Consider the following 21552-nt stretch of genomic DNA (forward strand, 5'->3'; position numbering starts at 1 on the left):
TTGTAGGCTCTCAATCTTCGGGTTGTGGGTTCAAGCCCCGTAGCCCCGTATTGGGTGTAGAGTTTATTTAAAAAAAAAAAAAAAAAGCTTATGGTCCACTGAAGGAGACAAAATCTGTGTTTATTCATTCAGTAAGTTAATTATTGAGCCTTCATTATGTATCAGGAATGATGCTTAGTCTTAGAGAGGATGTTAAAAAAAACCCAATATATTCCTAATCCCTGCTCTCATGACATTTACACGCTAGCTGGGAAGAAGTAATTATAGCACAAATTGTAATAAGTGGAAATACAAGGAAGGCCTCAGAGAGAACCCAATGCGGCAGGTGTTAGGGAGCGAGCAGGGGTGTGCTGGATCTACAGGAGGGCAGGCGCGCCGGATGGGGAGCCACGTGATGACAAGAACGGAGGGACGAGCCGGTGGGTGTGACTGAGGAACCCCACGTTGGTGCTCCCCAGCTCAGCTGCTGGGGAAGGTGGGGGAGACCAGCTCCAGAGCCCTTCCTGCAGCCAGAAGCCTTGGGGAGGGTCTTATATGCAATAATAAAGGGCTTGTGTTCTTCTCGCCGCCAATGGAAGCCACTGAGCAGCGGAAGTCCTTGACAGCGGGCGAGGGCTGGATTGGAGACGCAGGCGTGGAGGCCAGTGGGCTAGTGTCCAGGCAAGCCTGACCAGGGACAGGACACTCGGGTTGCCATGGAGACATGTGGAGATCTGAGGGATGGCCCACAGGCACAAGGAGAGGGGACATGGGCTTCGGGTCCCGCGAGGGAGAGGAGAACGGACTTAGGGGGGGAGGCCATGCAGCGTAAGAGCTGCCTGTGGGGGAATGAGGGGGACACGCCCGACAGCCCCAGCTGAGTCGCGAGCACAGGGCTCTGGGACACTCACGTCCCACTGCAGTCTTCACCGTTCAGTCTCGGTCACGGTCCTCGTTCTTGTTTCCCAGGCACTGCCGTGATCTGCTAACAGGTCTTGGCCAGGCCTTGGCTGCAATCTCTCCTCTTGAGACTCTCTTTGTGGTGGCCCCAGCATGACCCAAATGAGAGGCGAATCTGTCAGATCCTGATTCGTTCCTTTCAGTGGCCCACACCTAGCTGTCATGGGATGAAGGTCAAGCTCCTAGTGCAGCCCGGGAGCCCCCTTAACAGGTCTTGGCTATGTCACGAAGCATCCCCCGCTCACCCGTTTTGCTCGCACACCAGCCACTCCAAACCCCTGCATCTCCCGGAGCCCCCTGTGCCGTGTCCTGCTCCTGCGCCTGCTTCTTACTTCTAGGGTCAAAGCAGTAGGAGCAAGCGGGCTGGTGAGCGACGCCAGGGCCTGGAGGAGGGCAAGCGGTCAGGGACCCGGGCTGTGTCGTGTTGTAGGAGAGGCATGGATTGTAGGGGATGTAGGTAAATGTGTGAGGTAGAAGGGGCAGGAAGTTTAGTGCAGAGGGAACGTGGCTCAGGGCCATTTCTGCCAGACAGAAGGTCCCTCTGATGGGCAGCTTTGGCTCAAGGACTTTCCCATGACCTGACCCAGATTTCCTCAGAATGATGTCGCGGTCAGAGGCTCTTCCTTCTCTGTTCTTCCCGCTCTCCCCTCACAGATGTCAGACATGTGTCGGGCTGGAAGCTTCTCCTCAGTGACTCCTGCCCCTCCCTCTCTATCGTCACAGGCATTTCTCTCAGTAGACTTCTCACGTGCCTCATTCCGTCTTGGTGTTTGGCTCTGTGAGGACCCAAAAGACAATCAAGAAATAAGCACGTTTGGAGGTGAGGGGCACTAGTGGAGAGTCACCGAGCTTCATCTGTTACATAAAAAGATCTAGTAACGGATATGATAGGACTGAATCTTAGCATTTTGGAAGTTTCTTGAAGAATATGTTGAAGAAAATTACAGTCCTACTTCCCCTTCCACCATTTCTTTCTCTCCCCTAAAAATGCTGCGTGAACGATAGGACTGGAGTTTCTGAATCCCAAAGGAAAGATACAGCCTGATTCCATGTGACTTTTTGACCAGAGACCAACGTTCTTGAAATTAGAACAGGTCTAGAAAAAATGTAGGCTTGATGTTCGGGTTCTCTATGACATGTGCTTTTTATAACGAAGTGGACTGAGTTTTGAGGGTTTTGCGGCACTCTTCTTGTCTTAGGAGACTTAGAAAATGTGCCGAGTGTTGCAGGGATCAGAATTTCTCACCGAGATCGCTCCCGAAAGTGCGTTAGACACCCACGCCCCACGAGGCAGCCCAGTGCCGCCCGCCGGCAGCGAACCCCGCTTCCTGGTCTCTTCGAGCGCAGATTGGCCCAGAAAGGCCCAAGTAGCCCAGTTCCCACTTAGTAACAAGTTTCCGTTCCAAGGTTTATGAATAGACTCGGTGCCTTTCTGACGCTATTTTTGTCCACCGCTTCAGTGAATTTGGACGTTTTCTCCCAAACGCTGAGGATTGAATGCACTTTCCTAAGGTTCTGTTAAGAAGAGGGGGACACCCCGCACTTCTTATCACCGCGGCTCCTTGACCCCCCACTGTCCCGCGGGTTCTCCCGTCTCTCCGGCCTTCCCCAGCTTCAGATCCCGGGGCCCAGGCCTGGCTGAGTGGCGGTGGGAGCCACGGTGCAGATGGAAACGCTGGTGGGGAAGCTGGGAGGGGACAGCAATGGGGTCTCAGATTCACTTGTCTTTATCTGTGGTCACGGGCAGGGGAGCCTTGGAGGGCTCTGGGGCTGCTCCTCCCCGAGTCTATGTGGGAACCATGTGAAAATCCAGCCAATGCATCCAGCTGTCTCAGTCGGGGGCCCGGTAAGGAAGGGTGCCACGGTCTGACGGGGTCATCTGGGGAGGGACGTGTTTGTCAGGTTACCCAGGAAATGGATGCTGGAGTTCGGGGTGTCATCGATTTGTGGGGGGCGGTCATGCCGTGGAAGATAAAGAGGGAGCAGGAACGAACAGGGAGCGCAGTCCCGGTCTGAGGCAGATGAAAGAAAGGAAAGAAGGACAACTAGGCGGGGAGCCTCAGCGCTCGATTCCGAGCTGGCCCAAGGGAGGCTGGGGGCCAGGGCTGCCGGCGAGCGGGGTCTCTCCTACTGGGGTGAAGTGGCCAGGACCTGGTGCCACACCCGGTCACGGGCGAGGGCCGCTCAGGATGTGGAAAACAAACAAGCAAACAGGCATGTTCTGAAGCTTGAAGGCTCTCAATTAGCCATGACTTTGGAACAGCAAGTTCTTTCTCAAGAGAAGATGTGACAGGTGCACCTGCACGACTGTTTAAGGGTCACCTCACAGACGCCCCAGGGTGAGCATCGAGCAACCACGAGCAACAGCACAGCGTTGGTCAGAGCGCAGTGATTGCCGCTTAGTCCCAGGGACAGAGACAGGGGCATGACTGTCCGCTGAGGGAGCAGCCGGTGTGGGGCCGTCCTCGGTGCTCCCTGTGCTCCCCAGCCCGCCAGCCCCCCGCTCCCGGACAGGACGGACAGGAGGACAGGACGGACAGGACGCTTGCCTGTCAGCCTCGCTGGAGCAGGGCACAGGGTGAGGGCGACCACGGGGGAGAAGCAGTCTTCGCGGGAGAGAGAAGGAGCCTGGAGAAGGCAGGAGTCAGGGAGGAGGTCGCTGGCTTCTCCCCGCTTCTGCTTCTGCACCGTCACTCCCCACGCCCTGGGCAGCTCCTCTTGCAAAGCCGGGGCCTCAGGGATGGACAGGTGATGCGCCGTCACTTCTGGAAACTGAGGAAGGGGGGGTGAGGGGGGAGGAGAGAGAGAAAAGGGAGAGCAGAGAGAAGAGGGAGAGGGAGAAAGGGAAAGGGGGAAAGAGGAGGAAGAGGGAGAGGGGAAGTAGGAGGAGAAGGAGAAGGAGGAAGGGGAAAAGAGGAGGAAGAGAAGCGATTGAGAGAGAGGAGGGGAGGGGGAGAGGGGGCGGAGGGACAGAGGGAGGGCAGAGTGCTGGCTCACGCACACTCTGTTCCGCTCCTTCAGCTCTCACATCGCAGCTGAGGAAGGGACCAGAAGCGGAAACCAGCGACACTCCGGGCCTCTTGCACCCGCCGTGGATTCTCCAGGTCTGCGCCCTGTCCAGGGTCACGGTGCCCAGCAGAGCGGCTGTGCACATCTGTGCACATCATGCCCCGGGCCCCGATTCCTTCTCATCGCTTCCTGTGAGGGCTCCTCTGTCACCAGCTCACTGTCCCCAGCGGCTTGCGGGCATTCGTCCGTGATGTCACTCGGACGCGCTTCTGCTCCCGAGGAGGGGACAGTGCTGGGCAAGTTACTTTTGGCAGTGAGCGGCTGAGATAACCGGCCTAATACAGGCCTCAGCCCCTGGTGTGTTCAAGGCAGGGTTGAGGGGGGCTGGACCGGAGCTGACAGACAGATGGCTTCTCTCCGGGCTTAGCTGGACTGAGTGAGATGTTTGACTGGAGCTTCTGCTGAAGGGAACAACGTATGCAATCGCTCGATGACGCTCGGGCCATTTTCAGGGCGGCCTATAACTCTTTCCGTCTGTAACACCGACCACCCCCCACTTCGCCCCCCAAGGAATCTGTCCAAATTCTTAAGTGCACACTTGGGATTTACTAAGTCACTTATCGTCTACAACTTTTAGCAAAGCAATTGTGGGAAAATGTCCAAATGATGTGATGGCACTTTGGACGATGGGGTGGGAGACAGGGAAGGTTGGAGTCTTTCCCTTCCAGGCGAATTTGCCTCCTTCTTGGGAGTCGTGTCTCTCCCCACAACACTCCGTCTTCCGCCATCCCCACAGCGGGCGCCGAGTGAGTCCCTGCAGATGGTCTGGGAGGAAGGCGGAATGGCCCTCCGCACTGGTTTCTGTCGGGAAGGTGACGTGATGCGATGTGACTGTTTGAAGGCGCCCGTCTCCGTGGAATCGCTTACATGGAGGGACGAAGAGGAAGACCTGGCTGAGAAGAGGCTTAACTTAGTCACCCCTTTAATCTCCACACAGAGTCGGATTCTGAGGTGTTGGGGGTCAGAGCTTCAACAGGTACATTTGAGGGGACACAATTCAGCCCCTTATGCCATCTTTGCCTGTTTCACTTCTTAGTATGGTCTTGTTCTCCTGGTGTAGGGGGTGATCCCTCGGAAGGCACGTGCGGATTCTAACTCTGACCATCTCAGAGTGGCTCTGTGATTGCACAGTCCTCACAAATTAAAGGGTGCCTCGTGCCCCCCCACAACATGTACTTCTTTAAAAGTTGGAAAAGACATTTAAAAAATACATGTATTATTTATTTGAGAGAGAGAGCATGAGTGAGTGTGTGGGGCAGAGGGAGGGGCAGGGGCAGAGGAAGAGAGAACCCCAGGCAGACTCCCTGCTGAGCGTGGAGCTCAGACGAAGGCTCAATCCCAGGACCCTGAGATCATGACCTGAGCCAAGATTGAGAGTTTGATGCTTAACTGACTGAACCACCCCGGTACCCTGAAAATTGGGGAAGGCTTTTAAAAGTCGGGGCATGTTTTCTTTCCTTTTTAAAAGATTTTATTTATTTATTTATTTGAGAGCATGAGAGAGAGCAGGAAGGCATAGAAGGGGAGGAGAGGGAGAGACTCTCAAGCAGGCTCCCCGCTGGGCACGGACCTTGATCCCATGGCCCTGAGATCACGACCTGAGCTGAAATCAAGAGTTGGACACTTAACCAACCGAGCTGTCCAGGCTCCCCTAAAGGCTCAGGCATGTTTCCAAAGCGTGTTTATGAAAGGAAACCTGCACCAAATACTTTTGTAAAATTAAGAATCGTCTTCTAGTTTTTTTTGCTTTTGTAAGTTTGGATTTCTGGGTAAACTGTTGCTGAAAGTAGGGCTTACATGTATTCATAGACCACGGCAGTGCAACAGACATTTTTGAGGTCCTGCTTCCATGGTAAGCTCTCTGCTGGGAGCTCACAGTACAACTGTGCCCAAGACAGGCATGGGCTTCCCTGCCTGCAGTGTCACATTTAACAGGGCAAACAAAGGAATGAATTACAAAGATGAGACACAGCAATGCTAAATTTTTCTGCAATGCACTTTCTGTAGTGCGCTACATTGTAGCCACCTGCATCCACCCATCCACCCACCCAGCCATCCGCCCATCCATGTAACCATCCATCCTTCCATCCATCCATCCATCCATCCATCCACCCACCCACCCATCCGCCCATCCATGTAACCATCCGCCCATCCATGTAACCATCCATCCTTCCATCCATCCACCCACCCACCCACCCAGCCATCCACCCATCCATGTAACCATCCATCCATCCATCCATCCACCCACCCACCCAGCCATCCGCCCATCCATGTAACCATCCATCCATCCATCCATCCATCCATCTACCCACTCACCCATCCGCCCATCCATGTAACCACCCATCTATCCATCCTTCCATCCATCCATGCATTCAGTAAAACTTAGGGAGCACCTCTCATCTCTCAGGCCCTGTGGATTGGGGAAACACTTGGTGATTATGACTGGCATAGTTTGCATGACTCTTAAATGTGAGCTGTGAATTCTTTGTGCATTGTTTTTAGAGGCAGTTGTAATAGCTTTATAAAATCGAGCCAAGTATAGCCCAAACTAGGTGTTCTTTGGGAAAATAATTTTCGGATGAAGATTTTTTTCTTTTTCTTTTTTTGGTCATTCCTTTTTTCTGAAGGTGGTGTGCTGAGCAAAACTTCAGTGACTCGATGTGTTCTTTGTGGACTGGTTTGCTGAGGTTTGATGGTACTGCCAGTGGTCTTTCAAGTCTGATGTGTTTTCATTTGACTTCTTTTTTTTTCATTTGACTTCTTTTTTGATGCAAAAGAAATTACTAAGATGCACTACAATTAGTGGCCTAGAAATTGCAATAAAGGATGTTCTTCTCAATTAAAATAACCCATGAGCACTGTGTATACAAGCCAGGAGCATTCATCTATTTAGAGTGGGAAAACCGAGTGAAACAGGGATAGCAAAAAAAGATAAATATGCATACTTTCAAAAGAGTAATTATATTTTTACACCTCTTCAAGCTGTCCCATTTTTTCTTTCTCTCTTCTGTGGCAACGCTGAATTTAAAACAAATGGAAAAACAACAGACTGAATGTTACAATAAAATGCATTATATCAATCAGATGAACAAGACAAGCTTGTTGGGAAGCTTTAAATTATCTCTGTGCACACTCAGCCTTCTTCTAACATGGAGTGTGGAACTTTGGCAGCCAATCATGATGGCATGTGATGATTAGTGACCTTAGTTTGGAGCATGTTATTGTTTACAAGGTTTATAATGCTGGAATTTCCTGGACACAGCAATACTCAATTTAAGGACATCTCTCAAATGGAAACTTAAAAACAAAACAATACAAAGCAAAACAAAAGCAAAACAACTACACAAAAAAAAAAACCAAACCCTGAAATTGTTGAGAAATATTTAGCCATTGCAACAGCTTCCAGAAATATCAACCAGACTCAGTGAATTACCTGCCGTGTCATCGGCCACCCTAATACTCAGGATTCTGCTTTCCCACCTACAAGTGTTTACTTTGCTTCGACAGAGGCAATTTTCTAAGTTATACGGTAGACTGTAGTCTCCTCCCTTTTTTCTTTTTTTTCTTTGAAGGGATACAACGTGGGGATGGCTTCTAGCTCCGTGTTTTGCTTAGTGTTTTCTAAGCCTGCTCACTATTGATTCCTGTACTCTTGGATGGAAGAAGAAGGGACCTAAGCAATCATTTTTTCCAGATGTGATATAGTATAGATAAAGAACTGGAAGTTTCACACATTTTTCTTTAGGCTGTTTGTCTACCAACAAAGTAACAATCCAACCATCCCTGGGTTGTGTAGATGTAGGCCAAGGAGTGAAATAGTGTACACAAACCTACATCAGAATGGCCCGTCCAGAGATCCACTCCTTCCACCACCAAGATTGGGACTTTGTACTGGGTGGCTCCCGTTCTTAATGCTTGAATGCCCAACCTGATGCAGAAGAAGCCGCCCTGGGGACCATGGCAGCCGCCATGATGTTGTTTGCACTGGTGGTGTTGTCTTACTTCCTCAGCACTGGAGGAAAAATTTATGTCATCAACCCTCCAAGTGTTGGCTTTATGACTGACAAACATGGATGTCAGAGACCAAGCTTTCTTGGCCCACAGAGTAACTGGACAACATATTATGGAAGGATTGGCGTCCAGCTTCCTACTTACAAGAGGAGGTTCAGGTTTCTTAATCCTGGACCAATCAAATGTACCAAACATTCCAAAACTCAATAGATTTCTTCTTCTATTCATTGAATTTGTCTGTATCCTATGGAGTTTTTCATGGCTGGAGTATTCATGAGAATGGAACTATTAAGCCGTCTGATGCGTTCAAATGCCTTTTCAGAAGAAATCAGTGGATATTGGATTTGCTCCTGTTAATGAAATTTTAAAGGCTGCCCCAAGCCTGTGATGTGAAATATGGAAAAGAATGAAAAGCCACAGAAAAGCAGCAACTGGTGAAAACACAGGAGTATGCCGATGCCTGAACTAGAATGTCTCCTTGGTTTCAAAGAGATAAACTTACACAGTATTTTTTCCTGCTGGCCTATGCGGATGTATGAACGATGTTGTGGCATTTCTTCTTAGTTTCTAATGTACTCAATTTCTACAACTATAATATTGAATAAAGTGATTTTTTTCTTTTTTACTGCTCCCTTAACATTTCTTGTAGACGACATTTCTGACTTTGAAAAATTAATGTAAAATCAGGAAGGAGATCCCCTGAGCTGAGACCTTGGGAGAGATGATCAGCTTTTCTTATGGTGCATTGAACAGAATGTGTGACATTATCTCAGATATATGCACGACTGTTTCCTGCACAGTAAGATGTATGAAAGGATGTATGAAAGGAGCAGAAATCAATAATTCACCTAATTTAAAAAAAATAGCCTGTCCATATCAGTGTCTTGAAAGCAATCCTGGCCCCTGGCTTCAAATAGACTGAAAATGTGGTTGGGAAGTGTCCAATAGATCATTGCTTAAAAATTCCCCACTTTGGTCTTCACTTTTAAAATAGTGATCTGGGGGTGCCTGGATGGCTCAGCGGGTTAAGCCTCTGCCTTCAGCTCAGGTCAGCGCAGGTCATGATCTCAGGGTCCTGGGATCACGTCCCGCCTGGGGCTCCCTGCTCAGCGGGGAGGCTGCTTCTCCCTCTCTCTCTGCTGCTCCCCGCTGCTCATGCCTCTCTTTCTCTCAAATAAATAAATAAAATCTTGAAAATAAAATAAGGCAGAGATGCACCTTGAGCTCTTTCTCACCGCGGCGGGCGGTGGTTACCGCGCGGACCTTCCTGCGCCGCGGATCCGCCCGCGTCAGGCACAGCCCAGCGCGGCGGGAGCGGCCGCGGACACAGCACCCACCGGGGCTCAGGGGCCGGCACGAGGGCAACAGCCCTGATGCTGCGGGCTCGAGCGCATTCAGGTTCGGGGAGCGCAGTCGCTGGGCCCGGAGAGAAGCGGGTCGTCCGGCTGCGGCCACGGCCTGCGAAGCGCGTTTGCGGGCTGGGGAGGTGACACCCGCACGCACGGCTGGCGCGACCCGGGAGACGCCGCGCTTCCCAGCCGGCCACCCTCACCCCGCGGGCGACCGAGGACAACGCGCACCAGCGGGGCCCCCTGCCCCCCGCCCCGCCCCGGACCCGGTCGCACGGCCTCGGAGAAGGAGCCCCTCCGCCGCCGGCCCCGCTGGACCGCGGCCCACGCCCGCGAGCACCGGCTCCCCGCAAAGCTGGACGAGACACCGCGCGGCCGCCCTGCCCGGGCCGTGCCTCCGTCCGAGACGCGACGGTGCGGTCCCTCCGGGCAGCCTGGCAGGGGTCAGCCAGGGAGGGTGGGGGCGAGGACCAGTCCGTGGACTTGCAGGGTTTGAGCCGGTGGTTGAAGGCCGAGTCCTCTGTTTTGTGCGGTGACTGTGGGTTTGGGAAGGTAAGGACGGGACTTTCCCGGGACAAGCGTCCCGCCCCGCCATCTGCGTCGCTTCTCAGTCTTCGGGTCTGTTAGTCCGTCCTCGGGGCCGCTCCTGCGTCCGCGAATCTGCTCCTCCATCCGCAGATCCTCTCCATCCTTGGAGCTACTCCTCCATCTGCGGATCCGCTCCTCTGTCCGCGGGGCTGCTCCTCCGTCCCCGGGTGCTACTCCTCTGCCCGCAGATCTGCTCCTCCTTCCTTGGAGCTACTCCTCCATCCTTGGAGATACTCCTCCATCCGCGGATCCGCTCCTCCGTCTGCCGAGCTGCTCCTCCGCCTCGGGGCTGCTCCTCCATCCCTGGGGCTGCTCCTCCATCCGCGGTTCTGCTCCTCTTGAACCTGTAGTAAGTCGAGGCAGCTGTGGACAACTCTCCCCTGGGCAGCGGGGTCTGGGGAGGACAGAAGCCCACGACGAGGCTGTCGCAGAGCCCCGGAGCTGCTGGAACACAGGCTGGCATGGGGGAAGGGGGCAGAGGCCGCAGTTCCCTCCCTGTTGCTTCCGACTTGCAAGTCCAGATGGTGTGAACATTCCCGGGGTGGTGGTGGGGGCGGGGAGGGGCGGCGGCTTTGAGCTCTACCACCGTGGGGAGAACAGGAGAGGAATTTCCAGGTCATTTACTCACTTCCTTGCCGCGGAGGAAGGGGAAGGAAAGGATTTTCGTGAATACCCCGAACTACAGACGGGTGGGGTGTGGGAAGGGTCATAAGGTCAGGCGACTTCTTCCTTCTTCTTCATAGGAGCAGCCCCTGGGAACTCAACGGGCTTCCAGGGTCTTCTGTAATTGAGGACAGAGGGAAAGGGATAAACGAAGGTCACAGATGCTCCCCAAATCTCATTCTCATCCATTAGCTCCCGCCTCGTCCTCTCCCACCGGGAGGAGGAGAAAAGTGAGCTGCGGGAAGCAGGGGTGACTCTGCAAGTGGGGCTTGTCCTCTGGTGGAGGCCACGGTTCAGAGGGAGGCCCAGGGGGCTGGGCAAAGGCTCTGCCAGTGCTCGGGGCTTTTCCACACCAGGCCAGCGACTCCTACCTGGGCAGGACAGTCCAATCCAGTCACCCTCCTTTATGAAGGGCTCGCCCAGGCTCCAGGACATAGAGCCATGGGAAGGGAGGCGGCCCGTTCCCTCCGACCTCCAGGGTTAGGCTGAGCCTGAGAATTCTGTGGACAAAAGACAGATAGATTAGCGGGGCATAGGCAGTGTTACTGCATGCTCATGGGAGCCATCATGGGAAAATGGAAGCCCCCCAAAGCGGCTGGGCCCAAGCGTTCATATACCAGATTGGACAAACCACTAATTGTGAAAAAGTACCAAAGACGTATGGAGAAGCTGAAGGGAGATAAGGGTTACTTGCAAACCCTCGTTAGCACTGATTGTCTTGGTGCCTTCTCCCTGTCTCTGGTGATAAGACGGTTTCATCACCCTCCCCCCCCCCCGCCCCTACAGAGAGGGCAGCTCTCACATGCGAGTTTCATCTCCCACTTTTAGGAAGAGAAAGGGAGGTCAGAGGGTCCTCCTTGCATCTGCGGTTCCAAGTGTCTTCCTCCCTCCCTCCCTCCCTTTCTTTTCCTTCCTTCCTTCCCCTCTCTCTCTTTCTTTCCTCCCTCCACCCCTCTTACCCTCCCTCTCCTTCTCTCTTAAATCTCTGCATCCAACATGGGATTCGAACTCACAACCTTGAGATCAAGAGTCGCTCGCTTTACCAACTGAGCCGGCCAGGTGACCCTCAAGTGCCTTTAACTGGAAATAATCTTATGTCAAACTGGCATTTGGGGCATATTCTGCTGCCTCTCACTACCCAGCTAGTTACTCACAAAAGCAGAACTAGAAGTTGGTCCTCTTCACTTCCGGTCTGTGGTTATTTGACATCTCAGTTACTGTCTTGTGTCTGGGACGCACTACTCACCCTCACTGATGTCTCGCGGGGAATCTACGATGCGCCAGGCCTGTTCTTGAGGCCTCCAGATTTACCTGAGCACATAAGAGTGACTGTTCCTGCTTTGTGGGGGAGGATATGGAGGTGCAGAGAGCATCAGTAGTTTAATAAATGGCACTTTCATGTGGTTCAGCCTGAAAACATGTGCTAGGCAACACAGCAAGTTAGTCACGAGTCTGAATTCAACATCTTGCCATTTGTGACAACATGGATGGACCTAGAAAGTATTATGCTAAGTAAGTCAGAGACAGAAAGACAAATACCGTAGGATCTCTCTTATATGTACAATTGTAAAAAAAAATAAATAATGAACTGATATGTACAGAGAACAGATTGGTGGGCTGTGGGGGTGGGCAAAATGGTGAGGCTGGTCAAAAGATACAGATTTCCAGTTGTAAAATAAGTAACATGGGGATTTAATGCACAGCATGGTGACTATAGTTAATAATACTTGTTTTCATATTTGAAAGTCGCTAAGAGTCTAAGTTAAAAGCTCTCATCATAAGAAAAAAAACTCACTGCCACAATGTTAACAAGACTGCGTATTGTGGCAATCATTTTGCGTTATAGACGGACTGAGCCAGCCAGGTGCCTTTTTTTGCAATACATGCAAATACCAAATCATTATGTTCTACACCCGAAACTAATAGAATGTATGTCAATTGTACCTCAACTTAAAAAAGGGAGGAGAATTCAAACTCAGGTCTTGACCTTATGTCTGGCACTATTTTTCTACTACTCCACTAGGCCAGACCTTTTTGCAGTACTTCTTTTCATTAAACTGATTTCCATAGATTATGTTTATTTTTATCTTTCATTATATTTTGGGAATGAATGAAACAGATGCATTTTTTTTTTTTTAACCAGGAACATCCCTTTTAGTTTCACTCCATGTTCTCCCACTCAGACTCAGTTATTTCCCGTCAATTCTGACCTCCCAGATCCCAGAAAAGATGGGCATGAACTTGAGAGGTGTTTCAAATCCGAAGTCAGCCGAGTCCCTGTCTCTGTTGCTGCTGGTGGCTATTAGAGCTCGATGGGACCTTGGCCAGAGTCCGGTTTTATCCTCTCTCTTTGCAGATGAGAAAACTAGATCCAGAAAGACTGGTTTTCTCACAGCCACACAGCTGGCCGGGAGTGTACTTGAGGTGGCTCTGCTGTACCCGGCTAGTCACAGAGTGCAGGGACAAGCTCTGTTGGGACCACTTCCCCTTGGCTCCCTGCACCGGGACGCGTGGTGGGTGCTTCTGAAGTAAGCTTTGCAAGACACGGAGACTAAGGACAGGACGTCCCCAGGACGTCCCCTTACTCTAAACTGATCCTTTCAAAAAAAAGGTCCCAACCTCTCTAGGGCCATTTTGGATAGTCTTAGGAGATACATCCCAGGGTTACTTTCTTGCCTTAGATGCTGCTGAGACCTGCGGGGAATGTTAACATGGAAGCTTCTAGAGTGCTCTGACCTCCATCCACTCCTTCAGCAAATCACCCCAGTCGTCATTCGTGGGCACTGCTGCAGCTACATACATGGCTCTGGGCTCAGAGGAGAGAGGTTCAGGACCTACTTGGTCTAGATGGGGGAATGTCCTCCTTTTGTGAGAAGCCTTCAAATAGTTTTTCCAAATGTAGCCTTTCCTATTAGATGGGCAAGCAATACGACTGGTGCATTTAAGGGTCAAAGAGCCATGGAAATATTCCCAATCATTTTAGGTCATGTTGATCCAAACTCAACTCGGAATACAGTTATACCCCACCACTACTCAGTACAAAGCAGCCGGTAGATGCCAGTCAGACCCAGTGGGTGCACCGGCTGGAACCCCACTCAGCGGTAGATGGGCCAAGAAGCCTGAATCTGAGGGCAGGGACACAGGTGTTTTGGGGCAAAAGAAAGGCAGAGAGTGGGGCAGCACTAGGGAAAAGCTGGGTGGCAGGACTGGAGGGAGAGCTGAGCCCATCTCCCATGCCTCTGATCACTCTTAGTGGGGCCTGCTGGGGCTCGGGGAAGGAAGGTGTCTTTCCTGCTCTCTCGGGTGACAGTCAGGAGTAGAGGTGCCCATTCGTCAGCTGGAAGCAGCACAAATGACCATACTGGTGAGCGAGAAGTGGGGACGACACCACTGGGGTTCTGCATTCCAAACATAAAACTAGCTGACCTTCCTTCCAGCCCAGGGCTGATGGGGCACAGGAGGCCTTGTCTTGTGGTCCAGCGCTTGAATCAAATGGAAATCATATGGTCATCATGGCACAGCAAGGACCCCTGAGAGGACATCCTCTGAACAACATTTAAGCACCTGGGCAAGAACACCAGAGAATTCAGAATCATTTATTGTGCGTCACTCATAGTTCGTACAGCAATAATGGCCAGACAAAAGTGTCCAACAGCTGCTGGGTGAAGAACTTCATTCTGACGATCTCCTACTGGCACCCCTTCTTTTTTCCAAAGTTTTAAGTCCCTACATCTTTCCTGAAAAGATCTATCCTCAAGGAGCTCCAACATCCTTCTTTTTTTTTTTTTTTTAAAGATTTTATTTATTTATTTGTCATAGAGAGAGAAGCGAGAGCGAGCACAGGCAGACAGAGTGGCAGGCAGAGGCAGAGGGAGAAGCAGGCTCGCTGCCAAGCAAGGAGCCCGATGTGGGACTCGATCCCAGGACGCTGGGATCATGACCTGAGCCGAAGGCAGCTGCTTAACCAACTGAGCCACCCAGGTGTCCCTCCAACATCCTTCTTTTGCGCTGACAACCGACACAAAGGAGACGCTGTCCCGTTAATCCAACGTGCTCCTTACAAGGCGACTTAACACACGGAAGATTTTTTTAATCCAAAAGCTACATGATGATTGCTTTATGTTTTGCTGCAAAATCAATGAGGGCCGCATGCAGGGGAAACATTAGCAGACGCTGAGTTCTGGGTAACTGTTGTTATTAAGACCTGATGCCTGGTGTGGAAAATTAAGAAGCTTACTTAGCAGGAGTAGCGGAAGCACTTGCATCGGCAGCTGGGACCGATTAGAGTATGAATCAGGTGTCTAAACATTGAAATGAGAGCTTGATTTGAACTTAATTCTATGTCTGGCACATCTGAGTTATACACCTTTAAAAGGACAATAGCGAAGAGAACAAAATCAAACAGCTAAACAGGCACTGATGTGTAGGACGGGCTGGGCATGATCAGGACACGCTGCGGGCTGGGCACCGGGCAGATCTCTTCTGAAGCAAAGACAGTGGAGCATTAATAAGCTCAAACGGGGAAAAAGAGAGAGCGAGAGCCCTTTCCTGTGCTGTCGTCTTTCAAAGTGTTAAGTTCTCTTAAGCAACAGCACCACACGTACACACACGCAGTAATTACAAAGCAGAGACATTCTTTAGATATTGGACCCACTCTTCTGTCTTCTGCCCTGCCTCTCTGCTCCTTTGGATGATGGGTTTAAGAATAGCGCTGGGGGGGTACCCAGGTGGCTCAGTGGGTTAAAGCCTCTGCCTTCGGCCCGGGTCATGATCTCAGGGTCCTGGGTTCGAGCCCAGCATCGGGCTCTCTGCTCTGCAGGGAGCCTGCTTCCTCCTCTCTCTGCCTGCCTCTCTGCCTACTTGTGATCTCTGTCAAATAAATGAATAAAATCTTAAAAAAAAAAAAAGAATAGCGCTGGGTTCACTGCTAGAAAAGAAAACTAACGCTCTCCTGAATCACACCAAGACAGTATTAAGCTCCTTCAACCTGTCAGGGTCAACATCACGTACAAGCACGTGACCATGTGTGTTTGACGTACTGTAGCTACGGCGACTAAATCACGTGTTACACTCTAATGTTGAATCATAGTTATGGTGATGTTAAAAATTTTTTTTCATTGACAGTTGACATTATTTTGAGACAAAGAGAAAGTTCCCAAACCCCATAGATTCTGTTCCCTCCCTACCCTCTACCCCCACCCACATCCCATGCACAAGAGAACTACAGTAACAGGAGCCATGTCTGTCGATGGCAGACATAGCAGATGCCGGCCCCACGTTCACGAGCTCCCATCTCCAGTCCTGGCTTTCCGGGCCCCGATCATCGGCTTGGTTGCCCATTTGCGGTCAGTGGCCAGCCCCAGCCAGCACATGAGGTCAATGAACCAGGTGGTTGGGTTGAAATTTAAGCCGAATTCACTTGCGGAGTAGTCTAAGGGAAAGGTGTGGTGGTAATTGTGGAAGCCTTCACCTGCAAGACAAAGTGGAATTTAAATAATCCATCTCCACCTCTCTGCACAGACTGAGTCCCCCACCCTTCACTGAGCTCTGTGGGCAGCAGACTTTGTGTCTGCCCTTAGAGAGCACTGGCTCGACGACGTACAAGCAGGAAAACAACTAGGCAGTCAGCACAGAGCCACGAGGTTCATTTCCCCGTATGAACCGTAGGTATGTTATCACGATTTCAGGGCCGGACTTCGGAAACTAAATGCTAAATGGCTGATAACAGATCCTCATTTTTTTAAAGATTTTATTTATTTATTTGACAGACAGAGATCACAAGCAGGCAGAGAGGCAGGCAGAGAGAGAGGAGGAAGCAGGCTCCCCACCCAGCAGAGAGCCCGATGCTGGGCTCGATCCCAGGACCCTGAGATCATGACCTGAGCTGAAGGCAGAGACTTTAACGCACTGAGCCCCGCAGGGGCCTCAACATTTCCTCGTTTTGATGTTTGGTCATGAAAGGAGAATAGCCTCCGTGGGCTGGAGGGACCAGACAAGGGCTTGCTGGGAGAGTCCGGAAGACCGGGAAGCGCATGGCTCGGACAGGGCAGCAACAAATTGAGGAGTGGACCGTTACCGTCCCAGATCCGCTACAGGCTTTTCCACCCCTCCTGCTAAATAGCTTTTCCTCCCTTACTTTTTTTTTCTTAATTAAAGTATTTTGAGGAGGGATCTCAGGGCTTCTTTCATTTGACTCTCATACAGCTTTACTGAGATATGATTCACCCATTTGAAGTACAATTTACTGGCTTTTAGTGTTTTCCGAGTTGTGCACTCATCACCACAATGAATTTTATAACATTTTCATTACATAAAGGGAAGCGCCACATTCCTGAGCTCTCGTGCCCCAACCATCCCCCAAGCCTTACGTGTCCCCCCGACTGGCCAAGGCTTGCCCAGATCAAACATTTCTAGGAGGCGCGTCTGCGCCGGTGGCTCTGGAGGAGACGAGCGTCTGGAATCAGAACGCGGAATGGGCGGACTCCGTGAAGCAGATCCCCCTCCCCAGCGGGGGCGGTGTCGACAGTTGAGAGCCTGAACAGAACAGATGGTGGAGCCAGGGGAATTTGCCCCTTTTTTTCTGACTTAGTGACTGAACTGCAACATTTATCTCATCTTTCCCTGCCCTCAGATTAGGATTTACATGATCTGTTCCCCGGCTCTCGGGCCTTGGGACTCGGATTTAATGATCCCACTGGCTTTCCTGGGTCTCCAGCTTGCAGAGAGCAGACCGTGGGATTTCTTGGCTCCCATAATCCTGTGAGCTCCTCATAATAAACGTCTCCCCTCTTCCCCGACCTTTCTCCTCCCTCCTCTCTATACATTTACACCCACGTGTGTATGGAGACACACACACACACACACACACATACAGAAATAGCAGAATACCTATTTATATCCTACACACATGTATATACCTACTTGTGTAGATATCCTACTGTTTCTGTATCTACATGGGGATTTATTATGAGGAACATATAATATTGTATTACAGTACACACGGAAACTGTGTAGTGTATGTATATAATAGTACACATGTGTATATATCAGTATACGTATATGTGTAGTGTGTATTGTGGACACATATATATGTGTCCTAATATGTATATATTTATAATGATTCTGTTTCTCTAGAGAACCTAATACAACCCCCATAGATCTGTCTATTCTGAAGATTCCATATAAATGAAGTCACACCATATGTGATTTGGGGACTGGCTTCTTCCACTTAGCATAAGTTTTCGAGGTTGTAGCAGGTGTCGGTACTTCATTTCTTCTTATTGCCAAACAGTTTTCCATTGTACGGACGCACCCTTTGCATTTCCCGCATTCGTCGGATGACGGACGCCTGGATGATTTCCACTTTTTGGCTGTTACAAGTCATGTTGCTATGACTACTCACGTGCGAGTTTCTGTCCGGACGTAGATTTTTACTTCTCTTCTGCACAAATCTGGGAGTGGAGTTGCTGGATCATACAGTAACTATTTTTAACCATTTGAGGAATTGCTAGATTCTTCCTTTACTTCCTTTTTTTTTTTTAAAGATCTATTAATTTATTTGAGAGAGAGTGCGTGCATGGGCGGGGAGGGAGAGCGAGTCTTATTTAAGCTTCTGAGCTCCGAGCCGAACACCAGGCTGGATCTCACGACCCCGAGATCATGACCTGAGCCAAAACCAAGGGTCGGACGTCCAACTGACTGCACCACCCAGGTGCCCCCCTTTACTTTTTAGTAGGTCCTCGCGCCCGGCTAGCTCAGTTGGTAGAGCATGAGACTCTTTAGTAGGTCCTCGCCATCCCCCAGCTCCGCTGACCACAGCTGAAGGGCTCTGCTCTGCAGCGAGTGTACCCAATGGGCAGATCTGTGGTTTACCGTTTTCTTTTTAATTCAGTCTTCTTGACCCTGCCCCTTCCTTCCTCAACATTTGTGGTGTTTTTCCTTCCCCTGAGTATATGTGGAGGAGTTTCCCCCACTATGTTCAGAAGCAGACACCGCACTGAGAGCCCGGCTGGACTCCCATCTACCACACAGTCCAATGAGACAGGAGCCTTCCCAGGACCTGAATGAAGAAAACCAACCAGGAGCCCACTGTTGACCTTGGTGCACAGAAAGCCAACAGCCGGCTCCTGAGGGCCTGCGCCATGTCCATGTCCTTGGGCTTTCCGGCCCCCTGTCCCTACACAAGATGGAAATCTGTCTTGTCCTCCCTTCATCTTCTGAAAAGACTGCAGTTGGGGTGACATGGCCAGTGCTGACTCCGAGCTGACAGGAGAGGGCACGTGTGTGGCTCCATCGGTTAAGTGTCCAGATCTTGATCTGGGGTCAGATCATGATCTCGGGGTCATGGGATTGAGCCCCGTTTCGGGCTCTGCACTCAGCAGGGAGTCTGCTCCTCCCCCAGATCACTCTTTCTCTCTCCCTCTCTCAAAATAAATAGGAAAAAAAAAAAAGGAAGATGGAGAGGAGGAAGTGGCAGGGGCATCAGAAACTCCTTCCAAGACACTTTTCTCTCAGCTTAGCCAGTGTCCCCATGGCTGAATTGGTGCTTACTTGGGCACTGTCATCGCTCCTGTCAACACGAGATCCTGGGGTCTTAGTAAGTGCGCGAGCCTACCGACGCAGTGGCAGAAACTCCTTACTACTGAGACCGTTGCTGCCTTACAGTAGGATCTTCCCCTGCGGTTCCACCAACATGCTCAAGGCCCAGCTTCCCAAGGAGCCCGAGCTGCCTCCACAAAGATACAGCCAATGTTTCTTTATTACTCACCGTGCGCCAGCCGCGGTGGCGAGGGCTTTAACGGGTGTGCAGACCTATAATCCCCCTCTCTGAGCGAGCTGCCACAGTTATCCCCATTTTAAAAATACAGAAGGGACCGGTAACTTGCTTTAGACTGTAAAGCTAGGAATAAAAACAACATCACTGAGACTTATTTCATGCTAAGCCCTGCTGCAAAGACTACGCAGTAACTCATCGAACCCTCCACGACCCCAGGAGCAGGTAAATGCCACTGTCATCTTTGCTTGACAGAGGAAGACACAAGGTGTGGTAGAGACAGACAGCATCCCCGGAGAGAAAGCGGGGGAACCAAGACCTGACCAAACTCATCAGAATCCGGAGGCCTCACTCTTAACCATCTTGTGGCACCATGAGATGCCGCACTTTTGTTTCTTCCCATCTCTCTGGTTGAAGGCCTCTTTTCTTATGGTCAGTCAGACAACTGGACAGTGGAGGCTCGAATGGTCAGGGCAGTTTGAAGAAAGTCACCTGAGATGGCTCCTTCAGGAACATTTCCACAGTAAAAATAAGTAGCGGCTAATTACTGATCACTTACTGTATGACAGACGTTGTCCTAAGCCATGCACACTAGTAGCTTACTTACTCTTCATAACACCCCTGTGAAGTACACATCACGATTCCCATTTCAAAGATGAGAAACTCTAAATCAGAGAGATTAGGTGACTTGTCCAAGAGCCAAGATTCTACCACCAAAGCCCAAGTTCATCCCACCGACTCCAATCCACTGCCTCTCTTCACGGATTCCAGAAAACCATTGGACAGCCAAGAAAATCTGAGCTGCCGTACTTCCCATTGGCTCTCACTCCCCCGACTCACCAATGGTACCCAGAGTGACGAGCAGGTTCTGCCAGGGGCTTATGTGCTTGTCGTAGGGCCGGTTCCCGTACATGTGGGCAGCACTGTAGACCAGCCAAGTGACGTTGAGGGAGATGGTGTAGCGGAGGATGGAAGCCAAGAAGTAGGAGTTCCACAGACTCTCCCCCCAGAAGCACCAGGGCACCGTCGTGGGGACCGCGAAGCACATGAGCACTACGGTGATCTTATAGTACCTGCAGGTAGAGCATCACGCTGGCACCGGGCCCTGGGGATGGGGCAGGGACGGGCTGAGCAAGCCACCGGGAAATTCAGCAAGTGTGCCAGCTGGCTCCTTCCACGCTTTCTGTACGGAAACACCTCTTGTGTGTCACCTTGTACAGGGGTTGCAAAACCATATCCCTGTAAGGGCGAGGTGGGAGACCCAAAGTGGAGGTGGGACGGGCAGAGTGCTCTGGGGAGCGGCAGGGCAGCTCACCCATTCGATGGCCCCTGCTCCTTCCCTCACCTGTCAATCAGCTGGATGACCAGGTTGTCTCCAGGGATCTCAAGAAACACCTATTTCTTGAGTAATTTTCAGACACGTGATTCCATACTATCTTAGCTTGGCACAAAGGTAAACAATCCAATCCCCTCTCAAAAAATGTTCTCTCTTCATTGGAGAGTACATTCCAAGCCAGCATAAAAAAAATAAGTAATAAGGCTAGGCATAAGCAGGGCCACGTAAAAAGTCATCTTTACAAAGAAACTGTCAGCAGTTTGATTGTCAGACCTGTGTACCCAGCAGATTATTTACTAAGCACTCACGGGATGCCAGCCGCAAGTGCTGGTCATGCAAAGACAGATTCAACATGGTCCCCGCCGGGCCTCAGTTAGGTGGAACCAGTGTCTCCCACCTTCTGGCCATGTGGAACCAGCTCTGTGCAGGGACAGGAAAGGGGCTGTGCTGGGAGTTCGTAGCTCTTTCCTCCCTGGCCTCACGCAGCCTAACCCAGCTTCCCGAAGTCCTCTGTGAAGATGCGTATGTACGAAATGGCACAGTGTGAGGGAACGACATTCAGGAGGTGGAAGCCTTGAACTTGAGTCTAGATCTGATTCTGGACGTCGAACCAGCCGTTCTGTTTCTTTTGCTTCCTCCTGCGTGCAGTTGGCTGCTTCCCCAAGAGCAGAGTCTGAGGCAAGGACCTGAGCAGGGTAGTCTGTTCTGGGAAGAGACAGGGATGGAGGGAAACCAAACCAGGGGGGCTCGTATGCTGGACACCTGAACTCAGACCTCAGTGGGACAGATCACACTTCGGAGTTACTCTCTCAAGGAATGAGAGA

The 21552-nt window shown here is 51.0% G+C and overlaps 1 protein-coding gene across 1 annotated transcript in view; it reads right to left on the bottom strand.

The window, feature by feature from the left end:
- Positions 1-15530: 15530 nt before the first annotated feature.
- Positions 15531-21552, bottom strand: part of SCD5 (stearoyl-CoA desaturase 5) — an 80217-nt gene continuing 74195 nt past the window's right edge. Inside the window, exons 5-6 of the mRNA XM_047719877.1 lie at positions 20233-20465; positions 15531-16089 (exon numbers count right to left, since the gene is read on the bottom strand). Coding sequence (XP_047575833.1) covers positions 15899-16089; positions 20233-20465 — 424 coding nt within the window. The 3' untranslated portion in view covers positions 15531-15898. The remainder of the gene's footprint in view (positions 16090-20232; positions 20466-21552) is intronic.

Source organism: Lutra lutra, chromosome 2 (assembly GCF_902655055.1).
Source record: "Lutra lutra chromosome 2, mLutLut1.2, whole genome shotgun sequence".
Taxonomy (NCBI): domain Eukaryota; kingdom Metazoa; phylum Chordata; class Mammalia; order Carnivora; family Mustelidae; genus Lutra; species Lutra lutra.